The 27,050-nt window shown below is 40.9% G+C and overlaps 1 protein-coding gene across 1 annotated transcript; it reads left to right on the forward strand.

The window, feature by feature from the left end:
- QTRT2 (queuine tRNA-ribosyltransferase accessory subunit 2) lies at nt 1–27,050 on the forward strand. Its single transcript, XM_052642411.1, has 9 exons — nt 1–81; nt 6,997–7,218; nt 7,985–8,040; nt 10,906–10,982; nt 14,168–14,380; nt 18,510–18,709; nt 21,364–21,515; nt 23,633–23,750; nt 25,388–27,050. The coding sequence occupies exons 2-9, from the start codon at nt 7,019–7,021 to the stop codon at nt 25,617–25,619; spliced, it is 1,248 nt and encodes a 415-aa protein (XP_052498371.1). The 5' UTR covers nt 1–81; nt 6,997–7,018; the 3' UTR covers nt 25,620–27,050.

Here is a 27,050-nt window from a genome sequence, read left to right on the forward strand (position 1 = left end):
GAATTTTGCAAGCTGTACACGTGGTAGCGAAAGGCAAGAACCTAGGGAGTTTCAAGTTTCCTAATGTTGGGAGGTTTGCAGGTAAGTACCTCCGTTCCCTACTTCTAGTGGGTGGGGACTGCTGTGAGAGAGTCGCATCGCGTCGCGTCTAGATCCTTCCCGGTTGTGTTGCAGTAACTGTCATTGTCCTCCCGCCATGTCTCTTTCATTTTCGGGTTCTCCTGGTGGGTCCTGGCTTCTGTAAATCCAGATCCTTCCAAATCGTGTGGCCTCATCTCATCTCAGAGAGAAAAGTGTCTCCTTTCAACAGGAGTCTGTTTAAGGGTCAAGTTCCCATGCGGAGGTTTTTCTAGATTGTCCAGGGTGCCTGGGAGGGTTGGACCGATCTCGAACACCTGAGCTAAGCACTCCGCGAAGTCTGGGGTCCCTGGAGATGGCTCATGGAGTGAAGCTAAAGCCGTCGTTATTGACTGAGCCTAGGTGTTCCCGGGAACTGTCCATGCTGGGATATGTAGGTTCATAAGGCAGAGTAGAGATTTAGATCGGCAGCTTTGGACCTAGTCATTTTGTAGTCGTATGACCTTAGGAAACATGTTTAATAACTCTCGGACCCTCGGTTTACTCAAATAGGAGCAAAAGTACCTAAATCATTAGAGTGTGGTACCCAGTAAAAATCAGTGTATGCAGAGACCTCTACTTGGAAAAGTAAACTAGACTTGAGATTTGTGAAAGATCAGGGAAGCTTTGCCCTCAGACTACTGCACCAATCATAGGACCTGCTCTGTAACTTGAGTTTTCATTGGAAGGGTGATGGTTGATTAAATTGTGTTACATCCAAGCTATGCAATAGCATAAAGTAGTTAGCTTCAATGGGTAAATTAAGCTCAGTGAATGTCACCAATAACACTATAGCAAAATGGAAAATATGACTGAAAATTATATCTTAACATTACAGTTAGTATGTAAGCATTGCATATGTTTATGGACAAGATGAGACTTCAGACTACCAACCTATTAAAGTACAGGCTCAAAAGGCAGAATTCTATGATTTAAGTGGCTCTGCCATTTCCTAAATGGTGACTTTTTTAGCCTCATTTCATCTGTAAAATGCTCCTGATAATAGCATCTGTCTTAGATTGACATGACAGTACATGTTAGTGGAGTTAGCATGTGAGGAACAGTACTTGACACATAGTAAAAACCTAGTAAATATTGCTACTGTTGTTATATCTTTCAGTAGGTTATGCTAATTTTAACTTTTATTATGATTACTGACATATTTGGACTTATTTCTGCCATTTTATTCTGTATTTTCTATTTTTGATATACTTTTTGGTCTCTTTTCCTCTTTCTTGCCTTTAAATATTAACCAGGGTTTTTTTGTTGTTTTTTTTTAAATCCTTCTCTGTCCCTCCCCAGTGGGTTTGGGAATTATCCATTGTCACTAAGTTTTAATGGTTACTTAAAAAATTTTAAACGCACATACTTAAAGTTTAACATTTTTCGTGATCTCTCTCCTCCTCCCAAATAGTGAGTTTTCGAATACTACCTCTGAATAGTCTCATCTTCTGTTACTAGTTCCCAGAGTTTTCAAGTCCATCATTTCTGTATGTCTTTCTTAGTTAGCTCAGTGCACCATATTGCTTAGAAGTCCTTCACACTTTTTAATATGCACATACAGACAGTGTAGAGTGTGTATTTGTGTGTGTATTTATAAATATATATACATAATTTTTCTTTTGCAGAAAATATGTTCACCGCTTGCTCTTTTCCCTCAACATACTGAAGTCATCTTCCCATGGCAGTCTGTAGAGAATCCATTAAGAAACATTTTTTTTAATCCCTTCTTTCATAAAGGAGTAGAGGGAGGGGAGAGAGATGTGACAGTGGAGGTGTTAAGACAGGTACAGTGCTGCCACAGGTGCAGGGAATCTTGGTTAGCCCATGTAAAGGCACGACTACTTGTCCTTAAAGTGATTAAGAGTTTTCCCACTAACCATTATTTCCAAATGGCTCTTCTAATGGTTAAGACTTAACCAGGAAGTGAAAGTGTGGATGTTTGTGTACCAAGAAAAGCAGAACCCCAGAAATCTTAGAAGAGACTTATAGCAAGTGAAAAGAAAAAGGGCCAAATAAAAACCATTTAATATTTTGGAGACTGTTGGTTTGTTTCTTGAGAACTTTGCTTGCAGTAGTAGATTATATCACTCCAAAAACATATTTTAAAACTATGTGTATGTGTGTATATATTATATTTACATTACTCCATAATAAAAGCCTTTTGTGTTTGAGCTGTTAGAAAAGAGGTGCAATTATAAAAATACTAACCGCAAATTGATCAGTAATTAGGAAAGGAAAGCTGGGTTCAAAGCTGGACAAAGTTGCGTGTTATTTTCTAAATATTGGTTTCTGGGTAAAATACATTCTCTGATGCTTTCCTCAGATTTCTTAATATTTGCATTAATCCTCACAATACAGAGAATCACCACTAGCAGTTTATCTATTGGAATACTTTTCCATAAACCCAATTGTCTAGTTTACCTCGCTTACTTTTTTCTTTGATGCCGTGTCCATTCACTGTTTAGGGTAGGACTCTTAAGAAACCCCAAAGAGCAGAATGTGAGTACATTCCATCAGAGTCCCATACTGTGGAGAAAACCAAGTGGGTATTTCTCTCTAGCTGACATAGTGGGTTCAGGACACTAAGCTGAGGACTTTGAATTTCATCATTAAAGGTTTGGAGATTAAACTTTACATCATGTCACAGGAAAACCCATCTCTGCCTCTAAGAGCACGGTGGCTGATGTCCGCTAGAACTAACACAGACCTGTAATAACTGACTTTGGGTTAAGAATGAAGGAAGCTGTTTCTTTGATTGAGGAAAGAGTGGCAAAAGGAGTTATGTATATACAAACATTGTTACTCTCACTTCAAAGATGTCATCAAAAGCACAGGCCTCCTGGCAGAGACCTGGGTTCTATACTCTGATTAATCTCACTCTCTCATTAGCCTCAGAGTTGTGGTTGTGGAACAGCAGAGTTCAAGTTCAAGTTCAGCATCTCTGGTAGTAATGATCAGACTTAACTATTCTCAGCATTTCTAAAGTCTAACAGCAATTATGCATTACCTGGGGTGTTAAATAGAGGTTTATTAAAGAGTTGTGGATTGTTTTTATCTGAAATTGAGTTAACTTAACGTGGAAAAGCACATTGTCTTATGCTGGTCAGCAGCTTTGTTTGTCAGTCTTATTTATTAATAAACTAGAAAAATGAAAGGGTTTGATGAGGAAGAGTAATAATAAAAATTGGTAGCCTTCTAGAGTCTTAAACTTCATTTTTCAAACATGCTAGTTTTATCCAATAAAGGCTATTTCTACTTTTATATGGTCAACTCATGTGTATACGTTGAAACTCTTGACAAAGCTTAAACACAGATGAGACAGAATTTTTGGAGTAAGTGGAAAGTGAAAGTGAAGTTGCTCAGTCATGTCCGACTCTTTGCGACCCGTGGACTGTAGCCCACCAAGCTCCTCCATCCATGGGATTCTCCAGGCAAGAATCCTGGAGTGGGGTGCCATTTCCTTCTCCGGGGGATCTTCCTGACCCAGGGATCGAACCCAGGTCTCTCACATTGCAGGCAGACGCTTTAACCTCTACGCCACCAGGGAAGCCCAGTAAGTAAGTGGAGGAACCAGCAAATTCTTTTCTATAGGCCTTTCTGAAAATACGTGGGACAGTGCGGTTTCTTACATTCTCAGATGTGTGTGAGTAGTAAGTGCTAAGTTCTTGCAGTATTAGTCCAATAAATTTTCATTAGTTCTTATTTTTGTCTCAAAAACCTATTGTTCCAAGTTAGTTGATTCTAATAAATAATAGGGTTGATTAATTAATCTTAAAGTGAATTTCTCACCTTCATGCTTCCCCCTGCTTCAATTCTCTAGAACTCGGATTGCAAAGTACATTCTTTAACTTTGGTGTAAATGGCTTCAGAGCTGTTAGTTTAAAAACTATTTTTATCACTTGAAATCAGAAGATGATGTGTATTATTTGATAAATCAGTAAGAAATATGATTTTGTTAACTAATGACTCTTCTCTTGTATTTTCTGTGTTACATTCTTATTAGCCTGTAAATATATATTTACTTTTTTGGTATAAACTTCCTTTTATTTTAACAGTTTTAATATGTAATACCAGTTTTATAAAAAGTAGCTTTTATATTAAGTGAAATGAAGTGAAGTTGCTCAGTCGTGTCTGACTTTTTGCAACCCCGTGGACTGTAGTCCACCAGGCTCCTCCGTCCATGGGATTCTCCAGGCAAGAATTCTGGAGTGGGTTGCCATTTTCTTCTCCAGGGAATCTTCCCGACCCAGGGATTGAACCCAGGTCTCCAGCATTGCAGGCAGATGCTTTAACCTCTGAGCCACCAGGGAAGCCCACCCTTTGTTAAAGCATAACTGTTTTCCCTTGAAAGTGGTTTAGTCATGTACAACATTTTGCGACCCCATGGACTGTAGCCCACCACGCTCCTCTGTCCATGGAATTCTCCAGGCAAGGATACTGGAGTGGGCTGCCATTTTCTCCTCCAAGGGATCTTCCCAACCTAGAGATTGAATCTGCATCTCCTACACTGCTGGCAGATTCTTTACCATCTGAGCCACAAGGGAAGCCCCTTGACGTTAACTCTGTATATGTGTGGGTTCCAATGAGACTTATTTTTTAGATTTTTTTTTTTTTTAATGTGGACCATTTCTAAAGTCTTCATTGAATTTGATACAGTATTCTTGTTTTTTGGTTTTGGGTTTTTTGGCCTCGAGGCATGTGGGATCGTAGCTTCCTAACCAGGGGTTGAACACAAATCATCTGCTTTGGAAGGCGAAATCTTAACCACTGGACTACCAGGGAAATCCCCAGAATTATTTTTATGTCTGTATTTGTGATAACTTGAAATAATTAAGGTTGAGTCATAGAAAATTGACCAGCCTTTCCTGAAATACTCATACTATTAAAAAAATTTTTTTTTATTGGAGGGTAATTATTTTACAATATTGTGTTCAGTTCAGTCGCTCAGTCGTGTCTGACTCTTTGTGACCCCGTGAATTGCAGCACACCAGGCCTCCCTGTCCATCACCAACTCCCGGAGTTCACTCAAACTCACGTCCATCGAGTCCGTGATGCCATCCAGCCATCTCATTCTCTGTTGTCCCCTTTTCCTCCCGCCCCCAATCCCTCCCAGCATCAGAGTTTTTTCCAATGAGTCAGCTCTTCGCATGAGGTGGCCAAAGTACTGGAGTTTCAGCTTTAGCATCATTCCTTCCAAAGAATACCCAGGGCTGATCTCCTTTAGAATGGACTGGTTGGATCTCCTTGCAGTCCAAGGGACTCTCAATAGTCTTCTCCAACACCACAGTTCAAAAGCATCAATTCTCCGGCACTCAGCTTTCTTCACAGTCCAACTCTCACATCCATACATGACCACAGGAAAAACCATGGCCTTGACTAGACGGACCTTAGTCGGCAAAGTAATGTCTCTGCTTAGTTTCTGCCAAACATAATTCATGTTTAACATGAAATCACTTATTGAACCATATAGAAAGTAGTTATTCTTGTTTCTACATTTCACAAAGATTATTTTATTTCAACATAAGAATTTATGATTCCGCAAAAAGGAATATTTGCATTTCTGAATATCTTTTAATTCATGATAGATAATGCTTATTTATTTGGTAAAACATCTTTTAAACAATGGTTGACTTTCAGTGTGGTTTAATATAGTGCTTAAGAGGATAGGATCTAAGATTGGAGCCACTCAGAGAGCCATGTTAATTTATCTGTTAATAAAACTGGGCCTTGCCTAACTTGCAAAAATTTGAGAGGATATAGTGCTTGCTGTAGAGACACTGGTATTTCAGAATGCTGGATATCCAGTGACATTTTGCAAATGATCTGCCATGCCTGGTTACCAAGTTTTACAGGGCATTTAAAGAATTGGAGCCTGGGATTTGCTTTACTGAATAATAATTAAGACAATCCAAAAAAGTAATTGACAGTGTTTTCTGATTTTTTTTTCCCCCTGTGTATCTGTGGAAATTAGAAAGTGTATCTTTTTTTCTTAATCAAATATTTTTCCTTTCCAATTGTGAAAGTAACTTTGCTTGTAAATTGCATCGATGCATCACAGTTTCTCACCTCTGTTTTTATAAGAACAAGGTTGGAAAATAATCCCACTTCTCAGAGAGAGTCTCTGTTTATTTGTTCATATATATTCTTCCATGAGTGCATGCTCAGTTGTGCCTGACTCTCTGTGATCCCGTGGACTATAGCCTGCCAGGCCTCTCTGTCCGTGGGATTTTTCAGGCAAGAATACTTGAGTGGGTTGCCATTTCCTTCTCCACGGGATCTTCCTGACCCAGGGATCAAACTCGAGTCTCCTGAACCTCCTGCATCGGCAGGCAGATTCTTTACCACTGAGCCACCTGTGAAGCCTATACATTCTTCCACATATTTTAATAGATAGCGGAATGCTGCTTTGGAACCTGTTTTCTTCATTTAATTACATGTTAGGAAGATTTACTATGTTGCCTAGTATCCTCTCAAATCAGAGAAAGGAAAAATAGATCAAAATAGTATTTCTTAAGCAGTATGACCTTTCTATATACACATTTTCAAAGCTGAGAGTAGGCCTTGGCTTCAGAGTGCTCTTCCCATGATTAGTCTTTACTTCTGTCCTTTTATTTGTTTGGTTTTCATCAGCTGAGACAAAACTTCCCTGATTGAATTTAAACATGGTTGATGTCATCATATTGCTCTGTGACTCTGGCAAAGGTACCTTATTCTCTCTGTCATTTCCCATCCCCCTATTCCTGATATCTAAAAAAATTCTAGACTGGGAAGTATATGAAACATGTTATTTATTTTTCTGTAAGTTGCTTTCTTTCAAAAATGTTTAGCCTTTAGCCGTCATGGAACTTCTGAATGTAATTGTTCTTTTCTTATCAGGACTTAGAGGAATCCCTTTAAGATGAAGCTAAATCTTACCAAGGTGGTTAATGGCTGTCGCCTTGGAAAAATAAAAAACCTTGGCAAAACAGGGGACCGCAGCATGGACATCCCAGGCTGCCTTCTGTACACCAAGGCTGGCTCCGCCCCCCACCTGACCCATCACACACTGCATAAAATCCACGGGGTTCCTGCCATGGCTCAGCTTACACTATCTTCACTGTAAGTACGTGACCTGATCATTCACATGTCAACTTTAGCAGCCGCTTTGTTACCTTACTAAGTTGCAGTAAAGAGAAAGACTTTTTTTTGCTTCTGTAGACAAAATGTGTAGGCTTTTTATAGTGAAATCAGAAGAGAGATATCAAATATTATACATCATCTGACCATAACATGGAAGGCACAGGCCAGACCTACATGTTAGAGCTGCTTCGCTTTTCCATACTGCCCTCATTGCCGCTGCTCCCAGGGGTGATGGTGCCCATAATGCCCCGTAAGGGCTAAACTTGGGACCGCAGGGATGTCTTCACGCTCCAGCCTCAGTTTCCTTTGTCTCTGCACGTCGTGTACTTGCCAGTTCTACTCTAGGGTAACAGAACTAATTGGGTGAGGTCATTTTGTGTCATGTACATGCTGACCTTATCCCTAATTGAAAAATCTGCTATTTGATCAAATTACTTTGCAAGATTGTATTAGTAACAGTCATTTTAAAGGAACAAGGGGAAGAAGAAAATCTAGATATTCTGAAGTCCTTGATCTTTGCCAGTTTCTCTTTCTCTCAGAGCCACTTGCAAATTAAAGACCTTCGCCCTGTCTAATGAACCCAACCTAATGAGTGGGGACTGCTGAATATGTGTACTTGGTGCTTTGAGACTACGCTTACTGTCACGTGGCTCATTTGGCTGAGGAGAAGAGGGCTTCAGTTGTTGCATAGAGTATCTGTAGAATGATTCATTATTATGTTACATATTTTTCTATTTTCTTATAGGGCAGAACATCATGAAGTCTTGGCAGAATATAAGGAAGGAGTTGGAAAGTTTATAGGTAAAAGTTAATCAACTTATTTGCGTGTGCCTTCTGGTATATTAATTTGGAGGTTGAAGATGCTCTTTGTTTTTTGACTCTATATATACAGTTACTCATTCATGAATATAATAAGCGTTTATTGAGCATCTAAGAATAGGCATTGGGGATTCAAAGATGCTGCTGCTGCTAAGTCGCTTCAGTTGTGTCTGACTATGTGCGACCCTATAGACGGCAACCCACCAGGCTCCCCCATCCCTGGGATTCTGCAGGCAAGAACACTGGAGTGGGTTGCCATTTCCTTCTCCAATGCATGAAAGTGAAAAGTGAAAGTGAAGTCACTCAGTCGTGTCCAGCTCTTAGCGACCCCATGGACTGCAGCCTACCAGGCTCCCCTGTCCATGGGATTTTCCAGGCAAGAGTACTGGAGTGGGTTGCCATTGCCTTCTCCTCAAAGATGAGTAGGAAACAATTAACTGCCCTAATGTGGTGTTGGAGAAGACTCTTGAGAGTCCCTTGGACTGCAAGGAGATCCAACCAGTCCATTCTAAGGGGGGTCAGCCCTGGGTGTTCTTTGGAAGGAATGATGCTAAAGCTGAAACTCCAGTACTTTGGCCACCTCATGCAAAGAGTTGACTGATTGGAAAAGACTCTGATGCTGGGAGGGATTGGGGGCAGGAGGAGAAAGGGACGACAGAGGATGAGAGGCTGGATGGCATCACTGACTCGATGGACGTGAGTCTGAGTGAACTCCAGGAGTTGGTGATGGACAGGGAGGCCTGGCGTGCTGCAATTCATGGAGTCGCAAAGAGTCGGACACGACTGAGCGACTGAACTGAACTGAACTGAACTGAATGAAACTCAGAGCCTAGTTGGCATAAAGATAAACCGGTGGTTCTAATAGAGTGTGGTGACTGCATTTGCAGGATCGGGAGTAGGTACATGTATGATGAAAGCCTAGAGGGAGGAACATATAACCTGCTGTAGAGTCCATGTGAACGGAGGTCAGAATAGAGACCTTGTGGGTCAGGGAGGAGTAGGAGTAAGCAAGGTTAGGAGGTGGGTGTAGTGGTGGTGGTTGACAGGTGTGGGCTGACACTCCAGGAGAGCGGAGACCTAGAGGTGAGGGACTGCGTGGAACACACCTAAGACCCAAAGCAGGCTTGTCATGTTTGAGCCTAAAACTCGGCAGAGGATGAAGAGTTTCTGATATGTTAATATTGTCTCTGTTCCAGAAATAGGATTTTAAATGCCAGCATATGTGTCCATTTATTTATAGGAAAAGCGTAGCAGTGACAGCCAGAGAACCAACTCATCTCCAGACAGTTTTCTTCTGAAGCTTTTCCTCAGTGCCCGGGACTCACTTAAGTGACTGAAAATCCATTCCCATTGGTTATTCACTTGCTACTTCTGAGGGAAACCACACAATGACTTGGTTGTCACAAGGGCCTGTATCTCCGTAGAGGAATTTATATAATACCATTTCCCTTGATCTGAGACCAATTTTAATAACTGGCTTTAAAGTATCCAAGCATATAATTAAGTGAAAATAGCTAATATAAGCTTTCTAGAGATAATTGTAATAATTGCAATTGTAGAAAATAAGGTGGAGAACTGCAGAGATTTTTGTTGTTGGCTTTATATTTTTGGTCTTCAGCAAAAGCCTGTTTTTTTCCTATGAAAATGTGGCATATGAAATTTAAGTACAACAGTTCAGTTCAGTTCAGTTCAGTCGCTCAGTCGTGTCCGACTCTTTGCGACCCCATGAATTGCAGCATGCCAGGCCACCCTGTCCATCACCAACTCCCGGAGTTCACTCAGACTCACGTCCATCGAGTCCGTGATGCCATCCAGCCATCTCATCCTCTGTCGTCCCCTTCTCCTCCTGCCCCCAATCCCTCCCAGCATCAGAGTCTTTTCCAATGAGTCAGCTCTTCGCATGAGGTGGCCAAAGTACTGGAGTTTCAGCTTTAGCGTCATTCCTTCCAAAGAAATCCCAGGACTGATCTGCTTCAGAATGGACTGGTTGGATCTCCTTGCAGTCCAAGGGACTCTCAAGAGTCTTCTCCAACACCACAGTTCAAAAGCATCAATTCTTCAGTGCTCAGCCTTCTTCACAGTCCAACTCTCACATCCATACATGACCACAGGAAAAACCATGGCCTTTTCTAGACAGACCTTAGTCGGCAAAGTAATGTCTCTGCTTTTGAATATGCTATCTAGGTTGGTCATAACTTTTCTTCCAAGGAGTAAGCGTCTTTTAATTTCATGGCTGCAGTCACCATCTGCAGTCATATGAGTTAATTAATATTTCTTTTTAACGAATGTCTTTTTGATTAAAGAAACCTAAGAAACTGTCATCTTGAGTCAATGAAACTTACTGAAAAGGAGATCCATTTGCAGTGTCCTATAGTTTTTCTATAATTCTGTCCTTAGGGACCCATGATATGGGCTCCATTTATTATTAATAAGGTTACCCATTGACTGTATAATTTCATCTTTCCAGTAGCAAGTTCCCGTTGGATGGTACCTTATTGAGAATGAACTTAATGTTATTTTCTTCAAAGCAAATCATGTAGGGTCAACATTTCATGAATCACTTTTCATTGTATCATGCTTCTGGTTATACATTTCCTTTGTAGTAACTCAGTTTCATTAGACATGAACGTTTAATTCTTCTTTTGGATTTGTAGGTTTCAAAAATAATCTTCATTCATGTTGACAGGCCTCCTGTAATTCGAAAGTCGGGTGTGGGCAGTTTACTCTGTTTTAGTTACTTTATCTGTCCTGCTAGATATGAAGCCACATTATGAAGCTGCTGTCAGTCACAGCACTGTGTAATTGCTGATGGAAGTGCCTTTAAGGGTTCTTTTTTTGTTTATACAGGCATGCCAGAATCACTCCTATACTGTTCCCTGCATGATCCAGTCAGCCCTTGCCCAGCTGGTTATGTAACAAATAAGGTATGTTCTCAGAAGGTCCTTCAAGGCTGAAGCTTTGTCTCAGGAAGTCAGCCCATTGGATCTCTCAGATGCAAGTATTCCACTGCCTGGGATGCTGATCCATTCCAGAACCCTTTATGCCTTCTCTTTGTTTGTATGACTATAGTGGGATGGTGTGGTTTATAGGGCAGCCCACCGATGAGTTAAGGTAAGGAATGTATCCTCAGCTTTTTCACTGTTGCCAAAAATTTGGGAGGAGAGAAAGGTCAAGTACACGCCCAAAAAAGAAATTGCTATAATGGTAGAAAAAAAATACTCTTGGTACCATGCTTTATATGCAGTTTTAACAACCTCAGGAAAAGTAGGGAAAGTTGCTAATGAGTGTTATCACATGTGTAACTGTATATAGTAGGACTTCAGTATAATACTGCTGTTTAGAACAGAATTTGAAAAATCTGGATCCATAGCCAGAGATTTTAGCTAATCAAAACCGTATCCAAAGGACTTCATTAAAGGTTTTAATTGGAGATACGGCCCCATTGCTTTGTCCCAGAGGACAATGTTCTGGAAAGACTTCAGTGTATACTGCTACTTCACAAACAGTTACTTTTTCTTCACCCACTTTATTGATATCAACAATGTCTATTAATCTTACCTAAGATACCTTTTTTAAAATTTGTCTTCTGTTTTACACTTCTTTCTATTTTGCAATTTAAATTCAAAAGAAAATTTTGACCTCGCTTATTCCATTTATAAGGGAGAACGGATTCATTCAAACAGTGTTATGCAGGATGAAAAAGATTGTATGTGGTCCTCCAATTATGTACATCTATTCTAAGAAGAGAGATGCTGTAGGGGAAGCAGTAACCAAAGGAACATACAGAGATTCTTGTATACTACGAGATTTATGTCTTTGCATATAATTCTGTATCTAACTATGTCTAATGAGTAAACATGTATTAAACATTCATCATGTGTGAGGCCCAGACTGTGTATGGACCTAACAAAAGCAGAAGATATTAAGAAGAGGTGGCAAGATCTTCACGACCCAGATAATCATGATGGTGTGATCACTTACCTAGAGCCAGACATCCTGAAACGTGAAGTCAAGTGGGCCTTAGGAAGCATCACTACAAACAAAACTAGTGGAGGTAATGGAATTCCAGTTGAGCTATTTCAAATCCTAAAGATGGTGCTGTGAAAGTGCTGCACTCAATATGCCAGCAAATCTGGAAAACTCAGCAGTGGCCACGGGACTGGTAAAGGTCAGTTTTCATTCCAATCCAAAGAAAGGCAATGCCAAAGAATGCTCAAACTACTGCACTATTGCACTCATCTCACACACTAGTAACGTAATGCTCAAAATTCTCCAAGCCAGGCTTCAACAGTATGTGAACTGTGAACTTCCAGATGTTCAAGTTGGTTTTAGAAAAGGCAGAGGAACCAGAGATCAAATTGCCAACATCAGTTGGATCATTGAAAAAGAATGAGAGTTTCAGAAAAAACATCTATTTCTGCTTTATTGACTATGCCAAAGCTTTTGACTATGTGGATCACAGTAAACTGGAAAATTCTGAAAGAGATGGGTATACCTCACCACCTGACCTGCCTCCTGAGAAACCTGTATGCAGGTCAGGAAGCAACAGTTAGAACTAGACATGGAACAACAGACTGGTTCCAAATAGGAAAAGGAGTACATCAAGGCTGTATATTGTCACCCTGCTTATTTAACTTATATGCAGAGTACATCATGAAAAACGCTGGGCTGGAAGAAGCACAAGCTGGAATCAAGATTGCTGGGAGAAGTATCAATAACCTCAGATATGCAGAATACACCACCCTTATGGCAGAAAGTGAAGAAGAACTAAAGAGCCTCTTGATGAAAGTGAAGGAGAGTGAAAAAGTTGGCTTAAAGCTCAACATTCAGAAAACTAAGATCATGGCATACAGTCCCATCACTTCATGGCAAATAGATAGGGAAACAGTGGCTGACTTTATTTTGGGGGGCTCCCAAATCACTGCAGATGGTGACTGCAGCCATGGAATTAACACACACTTACTCCTTGGAAGAAAAGTTATGACCAACCTAGACAGCATATTAAAAAGCAGAGACATTACTTTGCCAACAGAGGTCCATCTAGTCAAGCCTATGGTTTTTCCAGTAATCTTTTATGGATGTGAGAGTTTGACTATAAAGAAACCTGAGTGCCGAAGAATTGATGCTTTTGAACTGTGGTGTTGAAGACTCTTTTGAGAGTCCCTTGAACTACAAGGAGATCCAACCAGTCCATCCTAAAGGATATCAGTTCTAAATATTCATTGATGTTGAAGCTGAAACTCCAATATTTTGGCCACCCGATGTGAAGAACCGACTCACTTGAAAAGACCCTGGTGCTGGGAAAGATTAAGGCAGGAGGAGAGAGGGATGACAGAGGATGAGATGGTTGAATGGCATCAGCGACTCAGGGGGCATGAGTTTGAGAAAACACTGGGAGTTGGTGATGGACAGGGAGGCCTGGCGTGCTACAGTCCATGGAGTCACAAAGAGTTGGACACGACTGAGCTACTGAACTGAACTGAATTGAAACATTTATAATGTGTGAGGCCCAGACTGTGTTTGGGGCACAACCATAATAATAGATACTTGGTTCAGACAAATACAGAATGGTGTGATAAAGGCTGTCTTCTCTATGAAAGAAATAAATACAAACTGCTGATAGAGTTTTTAAGAGTGAGCAATTGATTATGCCTAGTAAAGTTTGGGGAACACAGTAGAGAAAATGGCATCTAAACTCTTATGTCTTGAATAGTATTTTACCAGGCAAAGAAGTAGGGGAAGGCCATCTCAATCAAAAGGAACAATGTGTTGAAAGACAAAAAAATCAGTCTGTGGTATAGTCAGAAACAGCATGGGGTGGAAGAGAGAGAAAGACTGGGATTCTGGAAAAGTAGTCACAGAATTCTTGGGCGATAACTGAGGAGTGGGCTTGAATGGACATTGAAGGACACTATGAGCTCTCAGGTCCTTAGAAAATGTGGAATATGGTATGGGAAACCTCTTTACCCACCACGTCTAGAAGATTGAATTGCCACCACCTCTCCAGCTATAAAGAAGAACTGAATTTAGAATTGCTTTAATCATTTTATTATTTTCTTTTTATTTGCACGTTACTCTTGCTAATTCCTCTCACCTCGTTCCATGGCAGTCAGTGTCTGTGTGGGGTGTTGGAGGACGAGTAGAAATGACTGCCTCCAAGTTCATGGCCATTCAGCAGGCCCTTCAGCCAGACTGGTTCCAGTGCATTTCAGATGGAGAGGCAACTTGCAATGAGGCAACTTCCATAAAAAGAGCCAGAAAGTCTGTTGACCGAACGCTTCTCTTCCTGGATAATTGTCTGAAGCTACAGGAAGAGTCAGAGGTAAAGCCGTACCTTTCTCCTGGGAACTCTAGCTAATTTACATTCCGTGATACCGCCCTTTCTGCCCCTCCTCCTGTTTCTTGCTCCTCACTTTTTGGTCTCTTTTACTCTCCTGGCTTTTTTTCTTCTCTGAATGCTTTATTGCTCTTTAGGATGTCTTAGGCTCTCTTTTAATGCCACACTATATGTTCTCTCTGGAAAACTCCCCTTAGTTTTAAGTGCTGAAAATTCTAAAATTGTGTGTATGATCAAGATCACTCTCCTAGCTTCAGAGTTGCACAGCCACAGGCCTTTGCTGTGTTCTGTCACTAGACTATTCCTCTGATGCACCTCAGACTCAGAGGCAACAAACTCAGTATCTCCTCTGCTCATACCTGCTCTTCCTCTGGCTCTCCTTCAGCACTCTTTTCCCTGTGTGACAGTCCCTAGCTCCTCTGCCCAGAGATTTGAGTCTTTCAAGACACTTCTTAGTATCCAGTTACTATTCAGTTGTTCACTCCACCCTGACTCCAGTTCCCTCCATATGTCTGCAGCGTGCCCCTTCTGGCTCTGTATCCTGAAGGCATAGTAACCTCATCATGTCGTGAGCTGGGGAAGATGAAGCGGTAGTAGTGAATAAGGGGTCTTGATAGCAGAGTTAATGAAGCTGGAAAGGAAGGCATTCATTAGGAGAGAGCAGAGGAGGTGGGAGAATGGGAGGCAGCGATCAGAGGAGAGACTTAGTGTCTGGTCATTTGTGTAGAGTAATCCTGAGCCACTAGCAGGCCCCACTGTGGCAAAGCACATGGAATTTGAGAAAGAACATTATTTTGAGTTTACTAATAAAAAATGTACGTCGGCTAATCAACTTAATATACATGAAATAATTAGAGGAAGCTTACTTGTCATTCGGATAGAACTCTCAGTATCTGAGTAAGGGTTCAGCGTGGGGACATTGCTGCAGCTCTGAATTGTTAGCTCTGCTAACAGTTATTTGCTAGCAATTGTTTTTGCCCGGTAATTATCCTTGTAGGATGAGTAATGTTTGGATGAGTAGAAAGGAGAACAGGGAGTGTGACAGAGTGTGATTATTAGGAAGGCCAGATGAGCCTCAAATCCCTCTTGTGTGTTGTCGGCCACACTGTTTCACCTTGTTCTTGTGGGTTGGGCAAATGCTCGGGTCCCTCTCTGTCCCCCTTATGCTCTTGTCTTGACATAATTATTGATAGTGCCCCCTTTTAAGTGTGCTCCATTTTAGACAATACGGTCATACTTTTTTTAAATTTACTTATTTATTTGGCTGCATCGGGTCTTAGATGTGGCACGCAGGATCTTTGGTTGTGGTGCGCAGGCTTTCTAATTGTGGTGTGCAGGCTTAGTTGCCTGGCAGCAAATGGGGTCTTATTCTTAACCTCTGGACTACCAGGCAAGTCCCTGGTGGTTACACTTCTTATACCCGTGAAAATGAGTTCCTAGATGGGGCTGTGCCAGTCACGTAAAGAAACAGGCCTGTGTAACTGTCTGCTTTGTATGTCTGCAAGCATCTTTTCCTCTCCCTGTGATTTCTTCCACTTATCCATTGAATCCTCTTATTCTGAATGCCCTTAAGTATCGAAGCTCCTCAAGATTCTGTCGTCAGCTTTCCTTCTTTCTGCATGTGTTCCTGAGGCCGGGGATGGTAAATAGGTTTCATCCCAAGGTGCTCAGAGCTGTGCACAGTGCGGCAGGGTGAGGAGAGTCTCTTGGCTATGTCTAGCATGGCAGCAGGTGAGGGGAGTGGCAGGCCTGTGCCAAGCACCTGCTGCTGTCTAGCCTGGGCAGTCACACCAGTATATACATTGCCCTAATTTTTATTCCATATCTTCAGTGACTGATACCTCAAACTCAGAATGCACAAAACAGAATAATCATCTTCCCTCACCTTCCACTGGTGTCCTAGGATTCCCTGTCTTGGCTCTTCTCATCATCTCCCTGGACACCTGAAATAGGACCCGGGAGTTGTCCTGTTTTGGTCTTTGTCCTCTTCCCCAGGAAACTAATCAATCAGGTTGTGTTGAGTTGTTGATTGTTCTTCCTGACGAGGTTGCAGATCCTCTCTCTCCACTTCACTCCATCGCTACTGCCTCAGTCCAGATCCTCTTCGTCTTCCCCAATGATTCAAGTCATCTCTACTCCATCCTTTAACCACACTCACCCTCGGTTCACTCTCCGCACAGCAGCTGAAGTCTTCTTTCTGGAGGAATAGTCTGATTATGTTCCTCCTGCTTAAACCAAGAAGCAGGAGGAACATAGCCTTTTAGCCTCTTTATAGCCTTCCAGGCTCCCTTCCCACCCACTTCTATCGAAGAGCCACTGTTGATTGGTAGTTTTCCTTGTAAACCTTATTTTTTATAGTTACATACACATAATTGTTACATATCTGCATGCCTCTGGTTTTTATTACATGAATATGATCATCTTTTCAGGAATTTGCTTGTTTTTGGCCTTGAAATTATTTTATATATATTATATTATGTATATATTACTATGCATTCTGCTTTCTTTTTAAAACAGCTGTGTAGAAAGCCATACTATGAACATATTATACTTTACTTAGCCTCTACTCTATGATGGATGTTTAGCCTGATTCCAGTTTTTCATTATTCTAAACATCTTTGCTTCATATGTACCAAAAATAAACTTTGGTGCATATGAATAAATATATTTGTAGGTGATATTCTTAGAAGTGGAATTTTAGAATGTATAAGGATAAAAGTATTGGCATTTTGGTAAATGTTGTATGCTTGCCCTAGCAAGAGGCTGAACCAGTTTTTATTCTCTGTAGTTCTCAGGGTGTGTAAGTACCATTTCTCTAACCCTTTTACCTCCACTATGTTGCTTTTTATCTTTTGACCTTTCTATCAGTGTGATGGGCAAAAATGGTATGTAATTATTTCCAGGTTTAATTTCCTTGTGAGGTTTAGTAAGCTCTCTGGATGTGTTTTTCTGAAGTTCATATTCACATATTTGCCTAGATGTCTGTAGGGTTGTCCTTTGCTTAGAGGATTTATTGGAGCTTTGTCCATGGTGTAGACATTTATCTATCCCTCCAAAGAGTACGTTCCCCTTTACCTTTGTTGATAGTATATTTCACTGGGGACTTTTTTTTAACGTTTCTGTGCTCAATTATGTCTGCCTTTTCCTTTTCCTTTTCCTTCCGAAGCTTTATCTTGCTTTGGAAGGCCTACCTTATCCTAAGAGTATAAAAATACTAAATCTGTTTTTCTAATACTTGTATAACTATATCTTTTATGCTTAGATCTTTAGGGCCAGCTGGAATTTATGTTTGAGAATGGTGTACAGTACTGATTTTTGTTTTATCTTTTTCCAAATGGGCAATCAGTTGTCCCAGCCAAACCCAGTGTCTCAGTTCCTAATATTATTTATAACTAAGAGATTTTTTTTTTTCCCCCAAACTTTAAACTTTTTATTTTGTTTCGGGGTATAGTTAATTAACAATGTTGTGATAGTTTCAGATGAACAGCAAAGGGACTCAGCCATACATATATATGTGTCCGTTCTCTCCCAAACCCCACTCCCACCGAAGCTGGCACATCACATTGAGCAGTTCTATGGGCTATACGGTAGGACCTCGTTGGTTATCCAGTTTAAATATAGCAGTGTATACACGACCTTCCCAAAGTCCCTAACTGTCCCTTGCCCTGGCAACTGTAAGTTTGGCTTCTAAGTCTGTGAGTCCTAAGAGATTTAGAGGTGGGCTGCCGTCTATGGGGTCGCACAGAGTTGGACACGACTGAAGCGACTTAGCAGCAGCAGCAGCAGAGTAGACCAGGAGAACCATTTCTACAAATGAAAGCTGTTGCTTTTGTTCTTTTCCTCTTGTATCTGCCTGGTGTGTGTTTAAGCTAAAGCATGACTGCCTATGTTGATTGTCTCAGTTTCTCTTCAGTCTTTTCTTACCTCGTTGAGTGGCTTTCATATTGTGTTCTTTGGAGCCCTTAACGTTCTCAGCAAGGAGAGTGTGCCATCCCCCTGCACGCTTCAACTGAGATCTCGTCTCTCCAGGGGGCTTCTGGTAACTAATGCTCATTTAAACAGAGGTCTCCACTACTGGAAACAGTTAAAAATGTTCAATCCTTTCTCACCTTAGGTCCTCCAGAAAAGTTCGATCATTGGAGTGATCGAAGGTGGAGACGTGACAGAGGAGAGGCTGAGGTCGGCTCGAGAAACAGCCAAGCGGCCGGTTGGCGGCTTCCTTCTGGATGGCTTTCAGGGGAGTCCAGCGACCCTGGAGACTAGACTGCACTTGCTGTCATCAGTCACTGCGGAGCTGCCTGAGGACAAACCGAGGCTAGTGTTCAGGAGGATGCAGGCCAAGCCTGGGGGGCTGCAGAATGTGCAGTGTAGTATGCAGTCTCTACATGGGCGTGTCTTTTGATGTTTTGATTATGTTCTTTCCAGGCTGAGTCTGCTTGGGGGAGTTTCCATCAAGGCCATCTGGCCTTTGATTTTAGAATGTAGGCCAGAGGACAGTGCCATGTGAGTTAGTTTATTTGATTCTTATAAGTGAGGGCAAGTATTATATTATTCCCCCTCATTCTTGTGCCAAATATAAATAATATTCTTTATTCATTATAACCTGGCTGCTGCTATTGCTAAATCACTTCAGTCGTGTCCGACTCTGTGCGACCCCATAGACAGCAGCCCACCAGGCTCCGCTGTCCCTGGGATTCTCTAGGCAAGAACACTGGAGTGGGTTGCCATTTCCTTCTCCAATGCATGAAAGTGAAAAGTGAAAGGGAAGTCGCTCAGTCGTGTCTAACTCTTAGCAACCCCATGGACTGCAGCCCACCAGGCTCCTCCGTCCATGGGATTTTCCAGGCAAGAGTGCTAGAGTGGGGTGCCATTGCCTTCTCCATCAGTTATAACCTGGGGACAGGTAGAAAGTCACTTGGAACTCTGGCCTTAATCACAGAAAGCTGAGGACAGATCTGGGATCCTCAGTGGAATGAAGACAGGTTCTAGCATTAAGGACCTTTAAGAGGTTCTTAGATTTGAGGCAGGTAGTGAGGAGGAGTATTTTTTGAAATCAAGGGAACTGGCAGCCTAAGTGGGGCTGGCTGTTTCCATCCACCACAGGATTCACTCTGTGCTGGAGAGAAGAGTGATCTGCAAGATTTTAAGGCAAAAAAACAGTCTGTAAGTTTCTGCGTACAGCTGATGTCCTACCAGACTATCCACATTTTTTTCTTTTTTTTTTTTGTTAAAGACTGTAGTCTTTTATCCCAGTTGGTATGAATATTCATGCTTTTTTTCCTGCAGATACATTAAGAAGTTTGATTATGGGGTAACGCTTATACCCCTCGGGCTGATGAGTAATATTGTGTGTGCTGTGCTTAGTCACTCAGTTGTGTCGACTCTTTGCAGTGCTATAGACTGGAGCCCGCCACGCTCCTCTGTCTATGGGATTCTTCAGGCAAGAATACTGGAATGGGTTGCCATGCCCTCCTCCAGGGGATCTTCCCAACCCAGGGATTGAACCCAGGTCTCCCACATTGCAGGCAGATTCTTTACCTGTAATGGTCTGAGCCACCTGGGACACCTTGAGTGATATACATATGTATGTAATTTTACTACTTTTTAAAAAAAGTCCAGGTATAGCTTGCAGTTAAGTATATGGATTTTAGGCATGCCTTGATGAATTTTTATTCCTGTATATGCTTGTAAACACCAGCCAGAACGAGATATTTCCAGCACCCCAGCCAGCATTCTCCCCACCCTCGCCCCAGTTTTATCCTAGCCCTCTGTGTTCATTGCTTTCCCTCCTGTGCTTATTTCATTCGGGTGCAGATGACAATTCAGCACTAGTATTTCTAGTCATTTTCTGGACTTCTTCTGAATTAAATGCTCACAGATGTCTGTTACTGGATTTGAAAGCTGGGATTGTTTTTCTTTCTCTAAGTGTGTAGAAATGCCAGCTTCAGTTGGAGAGGAGTTCTAAAAACATGACATTACTTGAAGGAAACTGTAGTCAGAAAAACCAGCATATATTTAAGGGTTCTGGTTGTTTAATATTACATAAGCCTTTTTTTGGACTTCTTTTAGAAATCAGGGAGTCTATAAGCTTTTCTCTGCCAGTTTATAAAAGGGACTATGAGTAGAAAAACAAACATAAAAAATAGCAGCCAGCCAGCCCTGATCTATTGCATCTCACCATCTTGTTTTAGTGGCAAAACCTAGTTGAATATTATTAACACTCTCAGAATGCATTACCTATTGCCTCTAGAAATACCATCTCATTCCACCATGCAGACATTTTGTTAATGGAGAAAATATAAAGAAGCATAAAGAAAGCTAACTAGATTCTTGGATCCTGTGGGCAGAGTTGACATTCCGAGAGTAAGAATTGCTTTATAAATGGAGCTATGAAGAATACAGTAGGTAAAAATGTCTTTCTTGAGCCAACAATGAAAAAGAATTATAAGCAAAGTATAGTTAAAACATGGAAGAGTATTTGAAGGGGAAATAAAGCACACAGCTTTGCACTGAAAACAAAATCATATGCAGTGGATAGAAAGGCTACAGAGTTCAGTCCAAGACTCTGGAGATTGTTTCAGAAGGGATGAGGGGGAAAGAAAACTAACCCTTATTAGCTTCTCTTTGGAGTCAGAAACTACACTCTGCTTTTTCAAGTACATCATTCATCCTCACAGCCAGTCTATGAGACGTGTGTTCTTGCTTTTGTTTTTAAAATGGGAAAACTAAAACTCAGAGAGGTTAAGAAACCTTCCCAAAGTAACACAGCAAGTAAATAAATGGCAGAGCTGGGATTCCAGTCCAGGTTTCTGCTGCCAGAGCTCTGTAGTCTTTCTGCCACACCTCTTTATCTGCTGCCTGCCATGCTAACCAAGACTTTCATCATTATTACTGTTAATGCCCTCTGGAAAGACTCTGATTTCATTCCTGGCGTTGTCCTCATGTCACTGTATGTATTACTTTCACAGGCTCATCTGTGGTGTTAGCCGGCCAGATGAGGTGCTCGAGTGTATTGAAAGAGGAGTGGACTTATTTGAGAGTTTTTTCCCTTATCAAGTGACAGAGCGGGGATGCGCCCTGACTTTCAGCTTTGATTACCAGCCGAATCCTGAAGAGACATGTAGGTCTTTTGAAGTTAATCTCTGTGTCACCCTTAAATTCTTTCTATTTCCTATCAGCTTTTGGCTTGAGTCACAAACCAGAAATACGTGCATACTGTAAAGGCAGCCTTTTATAAAACTACGTCTTTGTTTCTTATCTGTACACCCGGGCATGTTGGCACACAGAACCAGGCACTTAATACTACATACATAGCTCATCAATATTCGGAAGTGATTTTTGTAGGGAGCAGAACCAAGAAAAACAAAACCTCTTCTATTAACAGCCAGAAAAAAAGAACATTCAGAGTGAATGAATAGTGATGAAAATCTGAGAAAAGAAAACCTTTGAACTGCTTGGTAAAAGTTAATTCGTTTTTTCACAAAGGAGTTCTTGTCTGTTTTTTGCAAACCTCATGCTAAAATACAGGGAGTCTCACCCCCTCTGATCTTAGTGTTACTTTGCTTTTTTTTTCATACTGAGATGTGAAAGCTGTTTTCCTCTGCTAATGTTGCTTTGAAGCACTGCCATTTGCTTTTATTGTTTAGTTATTCAGAAGTCAAGAAAATCAGTTTCAGATCCTAATGTTTAGCTGGCAATGGAAAAGGAACCGGGAGACAGACTTTGGGTTGGGGTCCCTTGAAGTGTCTCTGCAGTGTTTCAGGAGAGTGTTGTGGGCCCATTTGCCCTCTGGCCTTCAGAGTGTGCTTCCCTTTCCCGCCTGCTGCTCCCCTTAAATTTGAGTAGGGTCAGAGACTCTTTTAAAGGCCCCTTTTATTCCCTGCAAGTGATGAAAATGTCATTCAGGATTTGTTACACTTCTGTAACACAACTTAAACATTAATCTAAATGGAATTACTTCTGGAAACAAAATCAATCAAGTTGATCAAATTCTTAAGCAGAGGAGGGCCAGTTTACTATGTTTTAGACAGACTAGAACGTGTACCATAGGTGTACTATATAGGTGTACATGTACTAGATAGGTGTACTATAAACACCTTATAAATGTTCATGGCTTCATTTACAAGTGAAATTATTTCTGCCAGCACATAGGTGATTGTTAGTCATTCTGTACTGTGAATATGCAAAGCTCTACAGAGAACCTGGTGTTGAATTCTCTGGAACAAACAAGTTCCTTTTGGGCCAGAGAAAGCCAGATTTCTTCATGATTGGAAAAACTGAGTTTAAACATTTTTATTAAAGTATTATTATGAATCATATTTGTGTATGTGCATAGTAAATTGGAGCTTTTTGCCAATTACAGAGTGAAAATTCCACAAGAATTAGTTGCCTGATGTAGGCAGTAATTTCCCCAGTGACAAGGACTTTTCAAAAGCCAGGGTTTTATTATGGTTTTCCACATCAGCATGCCAATAATGGCAGCAAAATTAGAATAGCCATGGGCTCAATGCTCAGGTTACATCGCTTTTTCCTTTCACCTGGGTGAATTTACCTTCCTGGGACCATCTGCCCATTTTCCTTAGGCCTAACATTGTCATTACTCCTTCCCAGAAATACTTCTCTACTTGCACTCTGGCTGGCTCTTTGCATAGTAACTAGTGTTTCTCTTGCAATTCCAGCAATGTTCTTACTTAAAGCAAAGAGTTCAAGGGAACAACTCAAATTCCCATTTAATTCTGGATTAACTGAGTTCCCTGGAGGGCCAGAGTCTCCATACAGAATACATAAATTAAAACCATATTCTACTTTTAATCGGTAATAGAGGCAGTTACAAAGCCCAATGAATTTGCACGTACATTATGATAAGACATGACTCCAACACACAGGCACACACACTTATTCTTTCCCTCCCCCTCTGTCTTACATGCACACAAACATACACACACCCAGCTGGTTTTTTAAAAATCATTCCTTAAGAGTAAGATTATAAGATATATACTTGTAGTCATGTTTTGCTAGACATAGTTGAATCTCCAGGTTTTGATACTATAGATTACAGGTCAGTGATCACCTTGTTACAGGTTCCTTTTTTTAATGTGGGTGCATTTCCTTAAGATAAGTTCTAAGGAGTGGAATTACAGGGTCAAAGGACCTGAAATAGTAACTAAAACAAAAATTCTCCCAGTGACCCCTCTTTATCTGACCTTCATTCAAGACTTCTTATTGGTTTGCCCTCAGTATTACAACAAAATGGAACACAGGAAGAAATAAAATATGTGGATCAAACAAAGAAAAGTAAAACAACCAGTTGCAACCAAGAAATGACATCATATGAAATTAACCTAAAGGAAAAAAAGTAAGGATTGTTTTTTTAAATTTGATTTCTGTCTTTTTAATTTCAGTCTGTTTTTAAAGTTTTATGTAACTGTTCCCTTCTCAATTTATGAGTTCATAAAATATTTATAGTTGGACATTGTTTGGGCCTTCTCAAATTCAGTGCTAGCAGAACTCTTTTTTTTTCCCCCCTGTGGAAGAATTTGTGTACTTTGTCTTGTCAGAAAACTGAGGCTTGGTAACTAGAAGAGCTGTCAGGAGGATTAGACCAAATCCACTGTTTGGTGTTTCTTATAATTACTTTAAATAATGACAGTGTAAAATAAGAATTTCAAGATAAAATACAACAAGATTTTTAAATTTTAAGGAATTTAAGCCATCTTGGTTATATACAAATTATAAATCTGAAATAAAGTATTTGCCTCTATAAAGACTAAACTATCTTGTAACTTTGTATTTGGCCAAAAGTGGAAATAATCAGTGAACAAGTGAGTAGTTTTTCTGGAACTTGGTATGCTTGTTTTAATGCTGGGGTATTTTTGGTCTTATGTAAAGGGACATTTTAGGGACTCAGACTTATTTATTACTATCTAGTAACAGTACAAACTTGAAAATTTATGAAAGAATATGAAATTCCTAGTTCTTCTTTATGTAGCGACTTCTTGATTGTAGGTCTAAAATGCTGATGCTTACCATATTTGATTTACTGAAAAATAGCCAAGGAGATTCATTTCTGTTTTTAAAAAGCTAGGGTGATATAAATGGTTACTACTAAAATTCCCTTTACATTGTAGAAGTCATTGGAAACTGCTATATTTATCAGCAATAGACTTGAAGCTTTGGAGATTTGGCATTCAGATTGTGGTTCTGCTCATGACTGTGTGACTTTGGTCAAGTCACTTACCTTCTTTTTAATAGCTGATAAAAGATAGTACATATAGTGCTTAGCATGCACCTGTCTGTGTCCTTTACCATATTAACTCATCTAATTCTTGTAACAGCTCTATAAGGTAAGCGCTAATAAGGCATTGTTATTACCTGATTACATTTCGGATGAGAAAACAGACCCAGGGGGAGGTTAAGTGACTTTCCAGAGTTGAGTTGTGAACCAGGAAACAAGCCCAGTCATTGTAGCCCCAGAGCCTTCCCTTTTAGCCCCCTTGGCCAGTCTTCATTGGTAAAGTGACAGGAAAAGTGTCTTTCTCCATGGGTGGTTGCAGAGATTAAATGAGACAGAACATATAGAAGTTTTTTGTAAACTGCAAAAAGCTCTGCAAGTAAAAGGTCATACCATCTCTTCTAATATTATAGTTCTGATGGCAAGTAGGAGAAGAGTGTCATTTGTCAGAACCGCGTCTCCTCACGTTTCTGTGTGCCTTTCAGTGTGACTAACTGTGCTCAGCAGGAGGCAGCGAGCATGTGACTCTGCTGCTGCTCCTTGGTAAGCCTTGGTCTAGGAGGCTGTATCCATCAGAGCCGGACTTCTGAATCTCCTGGCCCGCTGTGCTCCCCATTACCTTTTGGCTACATTGCCCTCTTCAGCAGGTGCCTGGCACTACGTTTGCTAGTCGTGTTACTAACTGTTGGTTATGTGCCAGCAGAGTAGGTGGTCTGGGTTGTCAGTTTCTTGTGGAATATCACTGTAACTTCCTTCCTCAGGTACCAGGAAGACTTCAGTCCTCTCGTGAGAGGGTGTTCCTGTTACTGCTGTAAGAACCACACTCGTGCATACGTCCACCATCTGTTGGTGACCAACGAGCTGTTGGCTGGCGTCCTGCTTATGATGCACAACTTTGAACACTACTTTGGATTTTTCCACTCCATCCGGGAAGCGCTGAAAAGTGACAGACTGGCTCAGCTGAAAGAGCTCATCCGCCGGCAAGCCTCCTGAGACGTGGCAGTCTGACTCTTCACGTCAAGCCTGCACCACGGTTGTGATGTGGGAAGAAGAGGGCCAGAAGTGATCATAACTTTAAACTTTAATCACTTGGTTTTGAGATTGAAGTCTGCTTAAAGTAGGAACATCTGTACTGAGCTCTGCCCACATGAGGCTAAAGAGACTTCTTATGACTGAAATGACCTAGATTGATCAGAAGAAATTAAAACATGACCTTTCATATTTCTACAAATAGAGATTTGTTTAGTCAAAGATAAAAAGCTTTAGATAAAAGAGGACAGCCTTGAAGTGGGGATGATGAGAATCTGAGGGTTCACTGAGTTGGATTGGAACTTGAGATGATTGGTCATAAGTCGCATGACCTCTGTGGACATGTGCCTGCTGATTAAGAGAAATCTAGCTGATTCAAGAGTTTTCTTCATTTTAATCCTAATATTCTCAGGGGCCTCTTTTGGATTATTCTGCCTCCCAAGCTGTCCTGGCAGTGCAGTCAACCAGAAATGACTCTTGTGGCTTCACCAGACTCACATCTCCATGGAATGTGGAGCTCTCACATTGCTCCAATGACCAGTTGGCACAGGGCACACTCTTAGTTTGACCATATGGTCTTTCTGAGACTTGCCTCCCTAAAGTCCCCGTAGTTGCCTGTGTGGAGCTGAAAGTTTGCATTGCAGCTTTCATCTGGTCATACAGATCCATGGTGGTCTGCCTTTCAGGCTCATTCATAGTCAAGCCACATAATGACTGAAGTTCCATCACTTGGGGAGATTCAGTCACTGTGTGTTCACTTGGATGGAGCCCTGGCCTGGCTGTTCGGGAATTGGGTTTCAGTTACTTAGCTGTAACATTTGGGCACATGTCACTTAACCTCCCCATTCCTGTTTCCTTCTGAATAATGGGGACAGGCATGGTGAAGAGTACTAGATGAACATCTAAGATTCCATCCAGCTCTTAATATTTGGGGAACAAGAAGTTTTAGATTAGAACCATCGCTTCACATGTATCACTATTGCCCTGATTTAAAATACAGTGGTATCAGGAGTCAGGCAACAGTAGAGATATTTGAGAGCCTAAAAAGAGTTTTGGCCCATGGATTTTAAAGAGGTTGATAAATTGGCATCAGCATGTCCTGAGGCTAGGAAGGCCTTCCCTGATCATATCTCATTCTATGAATTTTTTCTGCTCTTGTCAAGGAATGACATTCATGTTGATGGTATGACAGGTGATTTTTATTTAGAAGTGCTTTTCTATATTTGTCAAGTTTTCTGTAAAAAATACACATATGTGTGTGTTTCACACATAGTTTTTATAAAACAACAGAACCAAAAAGATGCCTTTGTTTTGTTTGTAGGGGTATAAAATATTTATTTTATATTCTTATGCTGTATTTCTCTCTTAGTTCATTTTAGTGGGCATTACTTAACA

The sequence above is a fragment of the Budorcas taxicolor genome, chromosome 1 (genome assembly GCF_023091745.1).
Source record: "Budorcas taxicolor isolate Tak-1 chromosome 1, Takin1.1, whole genome shotgun sequence".
NCBI lineage: Eukaryota > Metazoa > Chordata > Mammalia > Artiodactyla > Bovidae > Budorcas > Budorcas taxicolor.

Coding starts and splice junctions, on each gene's coding strand:
- QTRT2 (XM_052642411.1), top strand. CDS start 7,019: ATGAAGCTAAATCTTACCAAGGTGGTTAATGGCTGTCGCCTTGGAAAA. Junction 8,041..10,905: donor AGGAGTTGGAAAGTTTATAG/GTAAAAGTTAAT, acceptor TTGTTTATACAG/GCATGCCAGAATCACTCCTA. Junction 14,381..18,509: donor AGCTACAGGAAGAGTCAGAG/GTAAAGCCGTAC, acceptor TTCTCACCTTAG/GTCCTCCAGAAAAGTTCGAT.